General features: G+C 34.2%; 4 protein-coding genes across 5 annotated transcripts; 1 reads left to right on the top strand and 3 right to left on the bottom strand.

Annotated features, from left to right (window-relative positions):
- Window positions 1–1,711: 1,711 nt before the first annotated feature.
- On the bottom strand, window positions 1,712–2,532 carry Vps28 (vacuolar protein sorting 28). Its single transcript, XM_075313952.1, has one exon. The coding sequence runs from the start codon at window positions 2,434–2,436 to the stop codon at window positions 1,807–1,809; it is 630 nt and encodes a 209-aa protein (XP_075170067.1). The 5' UTR covers window positions 2,437–2,532; the 3' UTR covers window positions 1,712–1,806.
- Window positions 2,533–2,689: 157 nt separating this feature from the next.
- ox (ubiquinol-cytochrome C reductase complex subunit oxen) lies at window positions 2,690–3,089 on the top strand. The gene is made up of 2 exons (XM_075313954.1): window positions 2,690–2,912; window positions 2,970–3,089. Exons 1-2 carry the CDS (start codon window positions 2,781–2,783, stop codon window positions 3,003–3,005), a joined length of 168 nt encoding a protein of 55 aa, XP_075170069.1. The 5' UTR covers window positions 2,690–2,780; the 3' UTR covers window positions 3,006–3,089.
- Window positions 3,052–3,775, bottom strand: mRpL18 (mitochondrial ribosomal protein L18). Its single transcript, XM_075313953.1, has one exon. The coding sequence runs from the start codon at window positions 3,653–3,655 to the stop codon at window positions 3,107–3,109; it is 549 nt and encodes a 182-aa protein (XP_075170068.1). The 5' UTR covers window positions 3,656–3,775; the 3' UTR covers window positions 3,052–3,106.
- Window positions 3,776–5,788: 2,013 nt separating this feature from the next.
- Window positions 5,789–7,258, bottom strand: LOC142242032 (uncharacterized). Of its 2 annotated transcripts, XR_012723925.1 has the most exons (5): window positions 7,141–7,258; window positions 6,330–7,079; window positions 6,144–6,273; window positions 5,889–6,090; window positions 5,789–5,827 (listed from the first exon to the last, which is right to left on the bottom strand). XR_012723925.1 is itself a non-coding variant. In XM_075313951.1 (4 exons), exons 1-4 carry the CDS (start codon window positions 7,147–7,149, stop codon window positions 6,005–6,007), a joined length of 975 nt encoding a protein of 324 aa, XP_075170066.1. In that variant the 5' UTR covers window positions 7,150–7,258; the 3' UTR covers window positions 5,789–6,004. The 2 variants fall into 2 exon arrangements, 1 of the variants encoding a protein (XP_075170066.1); XM_075313951.1 differs by having other exon boundaries at window positions 5,789–6,090.
- Between the last annotated feature and the right edge of the window lie 3,683 nt (window positions 7,259–10,941).

Here is a 10,941-nt window from a genome sequence, read left to right as displayed (position 1 = left end):
GAGTGTTTCTAACCAGGTTTCGGGTTCAGTGAAGTTCGTAAATCCGCGCCAATTTGCTGGCGCCCCGACGTGATTAGGTTCGTTTGAGTTGGTCTTGATTTAGGCAAGGTTATGTTAGGTTAGGTGGCAGCCCGATGTATCAGGCCCATTTCGACTATTCAGTCCATTGTGATACCACATTGGTGAACTTCTCTCTTATCACTGAGTGCTGCCCGATTCCATGTTAAGCTCAATGACAAGGACCTCGTTTTTATAGCCAAGTCAGAACGGCGTTCCACATTGCAGTGAAACCACTTAGAGTTGCTTTGAAACCCTCAGAAATGTCACCAGCATTACTGAGGTGGGATAATCCACCGTTGAAAAACTTTTTGGTGTTCGGTCGAAGCAGGAATCCAAACCACGACCTTGTGTATGCAAGGCGGGCACGCTAACCATTGCACCACGGTGGCTCCCATGGACTTGCCGTAGGAAATTTCCATTATTTTATTTAATGCGTCTTATAAACAGTAAAATTCAGAAAATTTTAATGCAATCGAAACCACGACCTTGTGTATGCAAGGCGGGCACGCTAACCATTGCACCACGGTGGCAAGATCAGAGATTACTTTCAAATGTTTGTTCTATGAGAGGCCTTCCTTAATATAGCCCCAACTGAGGCCTTTTGGGGTTGCAACCGCAACTAACATGTCACTGGCTTGACACTCTTCCCCTACTTCCAACTTTTCTTCCACCAAATAATCTTTTCGAAACACTTTCATAGCTAAGGGGGCGATATCAAGATGTTTACCATGAGAATCAATAAGCAACTTCATGCACGGATGCTCTGCTTTGCCAAGAGTAATCTGCAATATTTTTGTCCCCACGGTTGCGTGTACAACACTATAGTAATTTGTTTTTGGACCTGGCTGTAAGTCCTTATAGGACGCATTTATGTAAATACTAAGTAATTCATTTTAAACCATTTTGTGGACATTATTTTATGGGACTTCGGTATTGAAGAAATCACAATTCTAAATACCGGGAAGATTGTTTTAAAATCGAAATAATGAAATCAGTTGAACGGTGAAACCAACTTCACAGGAACATCAAATTCCGGGCATATCGAATACATATTGCTCAAATAGTACATTTTGTATATTGACATTGTGTGGACCCTCTATCAAAATTTGGAATTCATTATTAGCGTATAAAATAATACTACATTTCAACTAATGAGAATGATAGAGACATAAGCTATTACATTGCCTATTTTAGGATATTGTCCATTTTCGAGGAAACAAAACGAAACTGTCACAAATAGCAGCTTTAAAACCCCATTTTGGAAGGCTGTTCCTTGAAAAGAAACATTGAAACGCAAATAAACTATGCATCATCATAGGTTAGGTTAGGTGGCAGCCCAACGTTTCAGGCTCACTTAAACTATTCAGACCATTGTGATACCACATTGGTGAACTTCTCTCTTATCACTGAGTGCTGCCCGATTCCATGTTAAGCTCAATGACAAGGGACCTCAGAAATGTCACCAGCATTACTGTTCGGTCGAAGCAGGAATCGAACCCACGACTTTGTGTATGCAAGGCGGGCATGCTAACCATTACACCACCGTGGCTGCATAATAGATCCAACAGAATTGAATAAGATTTATTAATTATAACATTATGACCTTTTGAATCTATATGGATTTGAAGATTTTAAATAAATAAAACTCATATAACATGTATGTTTCTTTATTAATGGCTGTCCGGAATACGTTTGTTCTTACAATGGCTAATATATAACATAATAAAATAATGCAATAACTCTTATCTATTGATTATGCAGCAGTTTGGAAAAGTCAGCATATGCCGATTCTACATCAAATAAAAACTGCCGACTTTGGGCATCGGTCAACTCATCAGAAGCCTGCATCTCATCCAGAACTTTAAGCCAATTGTTAATCTTAATTTTACCCTCGAAATCTTTAGGTATAATCGATAAACAATTGTAATTATCAGCCAAGTCCTTTAGTGTCAAGTGCAATGCATCCTTGGTATTCATTTTCATACGTAGAGCATCCATAATAGTTATGGAACATGCTATGATATCGGCTATACATTTGGATGTATTACCCTTATCATCTTTGATTGTTATGGGACGATCTTCGCGGATACGCTCCAAAGCTGCTGGACAGTCCAAACGAAATTTCTTAGCGAAAGCTTCCACGCTGGGAAATTCATCACATTGAACTTGTTTAAATGCAACTTTATATTGTACCAAATACTTGGAGCAGGCAGCAGTATAATCAGCGGCTGTAATACAATCACGGATATAGGCCTTCTCTAACTGTTGGAGTGTATTGACTATGGCATATAAATCGGCCATATTATCATACTTTTCACGTTCTCTGGCATTTCTGAAGAGCTTGACTTCTTCATAGAGTTCTGGTGAATTTTCCATTTCAATTAAATCTATTGTCTTGTTTTCCGTTGTTTCTCTGTTTGGGATGACGAATTATCTTCCTTTCGAACAGAGATGCCAAATTACATTTCAAACCGATTTATAGATTTTTTTCAGGGTTCACCGATGACAGTTGCATACCGTGCTTTACGTTCAACCGTTAAAACGCCACAAACTTGGCGACACGTTAGCCATTGACTAATCACCTCAATACTTGTCAAATACTATTTTGAAGCAACTGTGGGGATATTCTGTCATTAGTTAATTTTTACTGGGGCAAAACACTGCGAAATTTCTTGCGAGCATATCGTTTTGTGTACAATTAAAAAGTTAATATAATCAAAATGAAGGTTATCTACAACACTTTGCTAAAAAGAACTTCCACATTCGCTGTGGTCGCTTTGGCTTCTGCCTTCTTTTTCGAGCGTTCTCTCGATGTAGCCTCTGAAAGCTTGTTCCAATCTGTCAATAAAGGCGTAAGTGGGATAACATTTTTTTATTATGTAAGCAATTTAACAGAATTTCTTTTCCAGAAACTATGGAACGACATCAAGCACAAATACGAATAAATTGCAGTTAAATCGTTAAGCTCCAAGAATAATAAATGTACGAAAATATGAATAAATGTTAGAAATTTATTAAATAAAATCAAACATGTGTACGATTAGTTCTATTTAGCTACATCTTCCTCTAAGATCTCCCACGGTTTCTCAGGTCTTTCTGCGTCCCAAGGTTTTGGGTTATTATATCTGGGCAATTCCTTTAATGAAATTCCATTTTCTTCGACAGTTCTTAAGAATTTATCCAGTTTTCCACCAGGAACTGCTTCAATGTTGCACATCATTTCCGTTATCCCTGATTGTTGGCATCGGCTTGCTAATACACGGGCTAGGTTAATAAACGCTGTTGTATCCTTAGTTTTGAACAATTGCTTTTTAATGGCCCATTCGGAGGTGCTTGCCGCTACAACAGGTCCATTCTTAAAATGTTTAACTTCAGCCGTTACATAGCGCCCAGAAACATTAACTTCCAATTTATGCCAGAATGAGCGACCAGGCTTTTCGAGATGATATCCATCAGGTCTATATGCAATACGTAATTTTTCCAAGTTTCTAGGATTCCTGTTTGTCATGTAAATTGCGTCCGGTTTGGGAACAGAAAGTTGTTTTATTTTACGTAGCACTAAAGCTGAATTAAGCGGTCTAAAGTGGCCCGACATTTCTTATTACAATCCTATTGGTATCTTCCTTTTTTTAAGTTAAGAAATCAACTTTTTTTAAACGTATTCCTATCCACGAGCGAGCTTGGAGTATATGAACAGCTGGTGGAATAAAAGACAGAGTTGCCAAATCACGACAATTCTGACATTTTAAGGGCAGCGCATTATTGCCAAAAGTCATTCAGAAAAGTACTAAATCGTTAAATTTCTATTGGCATTTTTAATACCGAATAGGCTTCGCCAGCTCTCTTTGATTTCGTTCAAATTGAAGCATATCTAAATTTAATTTATTTAGCAGATCGATTGAAGAGGAGTTGAAATACACAAAAGCCTTTGTTTGTTTTGTTTGATTTAGTTTTCAATTTTAAAGGTGAGTACTATGTTCGGTTTTCGAGTTGAAAAACACTTTATTTTCGCGATTACTTTTCCTGAAATAATCAAAATTATAAATGAAAACAAACATATTCCCGTAATGTCTGCCGAAATTTAGAGGAACAAGAAAATGTGCAGCAATTGAGTTAATTTATCTGCTTTATATTGAACTGTTTTAATAAAGTAACCGCGAAAATTTCAACTCGAAAAGCGAACATAGTACTTACCTTAAGGAATAAAAACTTAGTGAAAATTTGCTTTGGGCTATTCCCCATCAAGTTATAATAAAGTCTGCAACAAATATGTATAATTTTATGCCTTTAGTTACTGATTTAGTTTTCACTTTAGTGAAAAAAATACGATTTTAGCGGCTAAACTCGAACTTAATACTCACCTTAAAGGTTGGTATTAAGTTCGAGTTTAAGGTGAGTATTAAGTTCGAGTTTAGCCCCTAAAAAGGCATAAAATTATACATATTTGTTGCAGATTTCATTATAACTCAATGGAAAATAGCCCAAAGCAAATTTCCACAAAGTTTGTATTCCTTAAAATGGATTATTAAAGAAAAGTAATCGTGAAAAAATTACGATTTTAAGGTGAGTATTAAGTTCGAGTTTAGCCGCTAAAGGTGAGTATTAAGTTCAAGTTTAGCCGCTAAAATCGCCATTTTTTCACGATTACTTTTCTTTAATAATACTTTTTAAGGAATACAAACTTTGTGTAAACTTGCTTTGGGCTATTCCCCTTCAAGTTATAGTAAAATCTACAACAAATATGTATAATTTTATTCCTTTTTTTATTGATTTATTTTTCACTTTAGTGAAAAAACTCGAACTTAATACCCACCTTAAAAGCGCCATTTTTTCACGATTACTTTTCTTTAATAATACTTTTTAAGGAATACAAATTTTGTGAAAATTTGCTTTGGGCTATTTCCCATCAAATTATAATAAAATTTAAAACAAATATGTATAATTGTATGCCTTTTTTTTACTGATTTAGTTTTCACTTCAGTGAAAAAACTCGATCTTAATACCCACCTTTAGCGGCTAAATTAAGTATTAAGTAAGTATTAAGTTTGAGTTTTTTCACGATTACTTTTCTTTAATAATCCATTTTAAGGAATGCAAACTGTGTGCAAATTTGCTTTGGGCTATTCTCCATCAAGTTATAATGAAATCTGAAACAAAAATATATAATTTTATGCCTTTTTTTACTGATTTAGTTTTCACTTTAGTAAAAAAATGACGATTTTAGCGGCTAAACTCTAAGTTAATACTCACCTTTAAGGTGAGTATTAAGTTCGAGTTTAGCCGCTAAAATCGCTAAAGTGAAAACTAAATCAGTAAGAAAAATGCATGAAATTATACATATTTGTTGCAAATTTTATTATAACTTGATGGGGAAAAGCCCAAAGCAAATGTTCACAAAGTTTGTATTCCTTAAAATGGATGATTAAAGAAAAGTAATCGTGAAAAAATGACGTTTTAATACCTACCTTTAAGATAAAAACCTAGTATTCCATATGAAATGTTCATGAAATTTTTTCGCCTTATTTTATATGGGGTTTGATAATGGAACTGGCTGGGTATCGGTATTTGGAAAACAAACAAAAAATCAGAGTGAAACACGAATTCTAACCTTAGAAAGTGTGTGTGTTTTTACCTTTTGGGGGAACATATAAATTTCAATAGACAAAATGTTCCGAAATCAATGCTGCTGATCTTCATTATCCAAGATTTGATAAAAAAAATACTGTCGTCATCATAAATATTTTAACACTTTTAATTTAGTATCCACCTAAAGGCACGAAACAGATTTATTAGGAGCAAGTAAAATATGTGTTAGAATGCCTACTAACCATTTTATACAGTTTATTCACAATAAACTGCTATTACATCTTAAACTATATTAAAATATATGTGTTTTTCAGTACATCAGTCAAAACAAAAAAAAAAAAATAATGTTACGAATCTTCTAACCATACTCCGACTGTATAGTTAGAGTAAATTGGCCCTTTGGGATTGAAGTGCCATGATACCAAATTCTGGTGTCCACTAAAACTAAAAATATTTTAAGTTATCATAATTATCAAATACAATAGGCCTAAACCTACCAGCATCTCCAGGTTCAACATTAAATGAAAATGATTTACAAAGGTGGTCACATTCTGGAGTTGGTGCTAAAATCCAACTTTTATTTCCTTTTATTTGTGCTTGCCACATTAATCGATGAATATAATCCAACTAAAAAGAAGTGTTAAAACATATAAAACAGAAGAATTAAATAAAATCCTACTCACATGCATATACGCTTCCTGTTCATAGCCCAAAAATATGTAATCGGTATTGGACATTTCTGCATCGGTTGGCAAAAAGTGTGGTCTTCCATATAGCTTTCGGAGTTCTTCCAAAACGTCTGGATGGCAATTGGACCAACCTACATACCATGTGTTTTCTCTTTCTGGTGACATATTGAAAACATCACGTATTGATTTTAGATCTGAATTGAAATTCAAAAAGTGACAGTCTTCATCCAGCGATCCAGAATTGCTTTCGTAAATTTCCTTCAACAATTTCATGTTCAACAATTTTGTTGCCGGCCAATGGTTAACAGCCTTTTTTATAACAATGGGCAGTGAGGAATATGCATAAGGAGCAAATTCTTCTCTAGTCATATTCTTTAGGATAAGGGGACCTTCAACGCCCCTGCAAAAACCGCAATCACTTATTGGTCTAGTAGCTTCCCATACGACAACATTTTGAGGTAAGAAACATTTCACGCCAATAAGAAATGTTAACAGATTATAAAATAAAGGTGTTAAAAGCATTACAAAGGCCATTATACCAAATGTGTACCACATATTAACCCTGTTGGGGTTTTGCTCAATTTCTCTCGATTTACGATAAGCTTCTTGCAGATCTTCGCGAGAAACCAGTCCGGTTGCCCAGGCTGCATGGTGAAGGCTCTCGAGTTTCTCTATGAATCTAGGATCTAAACGATCCCGAGTACGGAAAGCAGCTTCTCGAGCCGAATCGTGTCGATTCCAAAACTATAACAAAAAGACTGTATTTCAGTAAAATATAGTATTTGTTGGACTTATCTGTATGTACCAAAAACATATTTAGTTTATATTTCGCACTATATGTTTAGACAACAAATAAACATTTTTGCGAAAACAACTCACAATCAAACAAAACACAATGCAACTGAACATATGCTCGAACCAGTGTTGCCAAAACAATTTCAAGTAAAAGCGCTAAAACGACATGCGCAAAAACAATTGAGCAAATAAATGAAAGGAAAAAAATCGATTTTTTTTTTCGTTTAAAGGCCGGTATGCACCTCTAGCGAAATTTTCGGTAGCAAAAATTTATTTAAGTCTACAACAAAAAAAACAGGGCTGTGTACACAAATTTTAAACCAGCTAATAGCTTTTAAAAATTGTTAATATATGTTCGAAATATTCCTCAAATAAATTGTTTATTATTTACAGACCTTTTAAAACTTTTACGCACACAATGATTGTAATAAATTAAATGTTTGCTGCCAAAATATGCTTTTGACAACCCTGTTATTTTCATTAGAGGTGCGTACCAGCTTACGAAATTGAACGCTACCGAAAATTTCGTTAGCATAAATAGCAATGCATTTCTTATGGGAATGAAATTTTTCGCTAGAGGTGCATACCGGCCTTAAAAGGTGCACCCAGAGAAATGGTTGGTTGCAATTCGATCATTACAATGGGGAAATGATGTCAGTAACTTATTTTTTGTTACAAGAACAATGTTTTGATTATTTTCCCCATTATACATCCAACACGACCATAAAAAAGTTCACAGGGTCAAAACGAAATTCCCATAACCATTCAATTAGTTACAATAACCAATGCCGATAAATTTGGTTGTATGCTGCATAAAATTGTTGAGCTAACCACCAGCATAGAGAGACCTACATCATGGGAATCAACAAATGGTTGTTACAATCAAAAGTTTAGTATACTAATAGAATCTTAGTTCAATTATTGGACGGGCGTAAGGTAGTTGTTGCAACAAATAAATATTTATACCAACATCGACATGGTAAATGGTATGACGCTACAAAATTTGCAAAACGGGGAACAGCATTTACTTGATAATAGTCCGCAATACATTGAATAAAGTTTATCCCATAGAAAAGAAGTTGCCTTCATGTAAATATCGCACCGATTTATAAAAAAGGAATATTACAAAAGTTTCCATAAAAATTGCAGGCTTCATACATCAACAAACACAAATACTTTTTACGGCAAGCGAGCTTTTTTTTATTGTATTGAGCATACATGACGAGTCTAAGTCGATCTGTATTTATATCTAGAGGATTAAGGAAGAAATTTCTGGCAAGTATATATTGAATTAGGTTCTGTAGTTTGACCACATAATTGCAACCTAATAACCATCTGTCATTGGTAAACAAACATTACCTACAAAATATTGCAAATTGTAATGTAAATTGATCTCACGTATATGTAGATCAAAAGCATTTGTTGTTAGCACCTTTTGTATTTATTTTCGTAGTTTATTATGATTGTAAATATTTTAATAAATTAATAAAATCACAATATTGTCTGCCCTTTTATTTAATATTGGAATTTGGTTAGGATAATAATAAAGAAAATCGAGGGCGGTTGCACCAACAAACAAAACAATTAATATGATATAGCGACAACCAATGCAAAGTTGATCCAACATACTACCATGCAGTTACAACTGCCAAATGTTGGTTGTGCTGACAGATATCATTGATAGTTGATGGAACCACCTGCTTTCGGTTGGCAAATAATTCGGTTGAGGCAACGAATTTGTTTTCTGGGTGTGGGTACTATGTTCGGGTTTCGAGTTGAAAATCACTTTATTTTCGCGATTACTTTTCCTGAAATAATCAAAATTATAAATTAAAACCAAAACATTCCTGTAAAGTCTTGCCGAAATCTAGGGGAACAAGAAACTGCGCATCAATTGAAGTAATTTATCTGCTTCATATTGAACTTTTTTAATAAAGTAACCGCGAAAATTTCAACTCGAAAAGAGAACATAGTACTTACCTAAAGGCCGGTATGCACCTCTAGCGAAAAATTGCATTCCCATAAGAAATGCATTGCTATTTATGTTAACGAAATTTTCGGTAGCGTTCAATTTCGTAAGCTGGTACGCACCTCTAATGAAAATAACAGGGTTGTCAAAAGCATATTTTGGCAGCAAACATTTAATTTATTACAATCATTGTGTGCGTAAAAGTTTTAAAAGGTCTGTAAATAATAAACAATTTATTTGAGGAATATTTGGAACATATATTAACAATTTTTAAAAGCGATTAGCTGATTTAAAATTTGTGTACACAGCCCCGTTTTTTTGTTGTAGACTTAAATAAATTTTTGCTACCGAAAATTTCGCTAGAGGTGCATACTGGCCTTAAAGCTGAGTACTATGTTCAGTTTTCAAACTGAAAACCAACTTGTTTTCACGGTTTTTGTACTTTTAATTTAGTGTTAAAGAAAAGTAATCGTGAAAAAATGGCGATTTTAGCGGCTAAACTCGAACTTAATACCCACCTTTAGAATCAAGCTTTTGTACGAATGAAGTTGTCCAAATCGCAAATCCCGACAAAGCAATATTTCCAGCTTAAGGTAAGTACTATGTTCGCTTTTCGAGTTGAAATTTTCGCGGTTACTTTATTAAAACAGTTCAATATGAAGTAGACAAATTAACTCAATTGATACGCAGTTTCTTGTTCTCCTAGATTTCGACAAGACTTTAAAGGAATATTTTGGTTTTAATTTATAATTTTGATTATTTCAGGAAAAGTAATCGCGAAAATAAAGTGATTTTCAACTCGAAAACCGAGTTGAAAATCAATAAAAGTGAAAATAAAGTGATTTTCAACGCGAAAATAAAGTGATTTTCAACTCGAAAACCGAACATAGTACCCACCTTTAAGGTGAGTACTATGTTCGAGTTTTTCACCAAAACACTAAATTAAAAGTGCAAAAATATATATGAAGACGATTATATTTTGATCGAGTCTTGCCAAATAATGGATGGAAAAGATCCAAGGAATTAATTGCAAAATATTTTATATTTCTAAATTAGGTAATTAAAAAAAGTAACCGTGAAAACAAGCTGGTTTTCAGCTTGAAAAAGGAACATAGTACTCAGATAAAGGCATAAAATTATACATATTTGTTGCAGATTTAATTATAACTTGTTGGGGAATAGCCCAAAGCAAATTTTCACAAAGTTCGTATTCCATAAAATGGTTTATTAAAGAAAAGTAATCGTGAAAAAGTGACGATTTTAGCGGTTAAAGGTGGGTATTAAGATCGAGTTTAGCCGCTAAAAACGTCATTTTTTCACGATTACTTTTCTTTAATAATCCATTTTAAGGAATACAAACTTTGTGAAAATTTGCTTTGGGCTTTTCCCCATCAAGTTATAATAAAATTTGCAACAACTATGTATAATTTCATGCATTTTTCTTACTGATTTAGTTTTCACTTTAGCGATTTTAGCGGCTAAACTCGAACTTAATACTCACCTTAAACTCGAACTTAATACCAACCTTTAATATTTAAAAAAATTGTAAATTCTTGGGGAGGAATGAATTGCCTGAAAAAAGGGCTAGGTTAGGTTAGGTTAGGTGGCAGCCCGATGTATCAGGCTCACTTAGACTATTCAGTCCATTGTGATACCACATTGGTGAACTTCTCTCTTATCACTGAGTGCTGCCCGATTCCATGTTAAGCTCAATGACAAGGAACCTCCTTTTTATAGCCGAGTCCTAACGCCGTTTCACATTAAGCTGAGTACTATGTTCAATTTTCAAGCTGAAACCCAGCTTTTTTTCACGGTTACTTTTTTCAATCAATTAATTTCGAA

The sequence above is a fragment of the Haematobia irritans genome, chromosome 5 (assembly GCF_050003625.1).
Source record: "Haematobia irritans isolate KBUSLIRL chromosome 5, ASM5000362v1, whole genome shotgun sequence".
NCBI classification, from domain to species: Eukaryota; Metazoa; Arthropoda; class Insecta; order Diptera; family Muscidae; genus Haematobia; species Haematobia irritans.
This window is presented reverse-complemented; position numbering and strand designations above follow the sequence as displayed.

What these genes read in the sequence shown, in the direction of transcription:
- Vps28 (XM_075313952.1), bottom strand. Translation starts at nt 2,436, where the DNA reads ATGGAAAATTCACCAGAACTCTATGAAGAAGTCAAGCTCTTCAGAAAT.
- ox (XM_075313954.1), top strand. Translation starts at nt 2,781, where the DNA reads ATGAAGGTTATCTACAACACTTTGCTAAAAAGAACTTCCACATTCGCT. An exon ending in TCCAATCTGTCAATAAAGGC is followed by an intron (nt 2,913 to 2,969) that starts GTAAGTGGGATA and finishes TTTCTTTTCCAG; the next exon opens with AAACTATGGAACGACATCAA.
- mRpL18 (XM_075313953.1), bottom strand. Translation starts at nt 3,655, where the DNA reads ATGTCGGGCCACTTTAGACCGCTTAATTCAGCTTTAGTGCTACGTAAA.
- LOC142242032 (XM_075313951.1), bottom strand. An exon ending in AACAGGAAGCGTATATGCAT is followed by an intron (nt 6,274 to 6,329) that starts GTGAGTAGGATT and finishes ACTTCTTTTTAG; the next exon opens with TTGGATTATATTCATCGATT. An exon ending in TGTTGAACCTGGAGATGCTG is followed by an intron (nt 6,091 to 6,143) that starts GTAGGTTTAGGC and finishes AAATATTTTTAG; the next exon opens with TTTTAGTGGACACCAGAATT.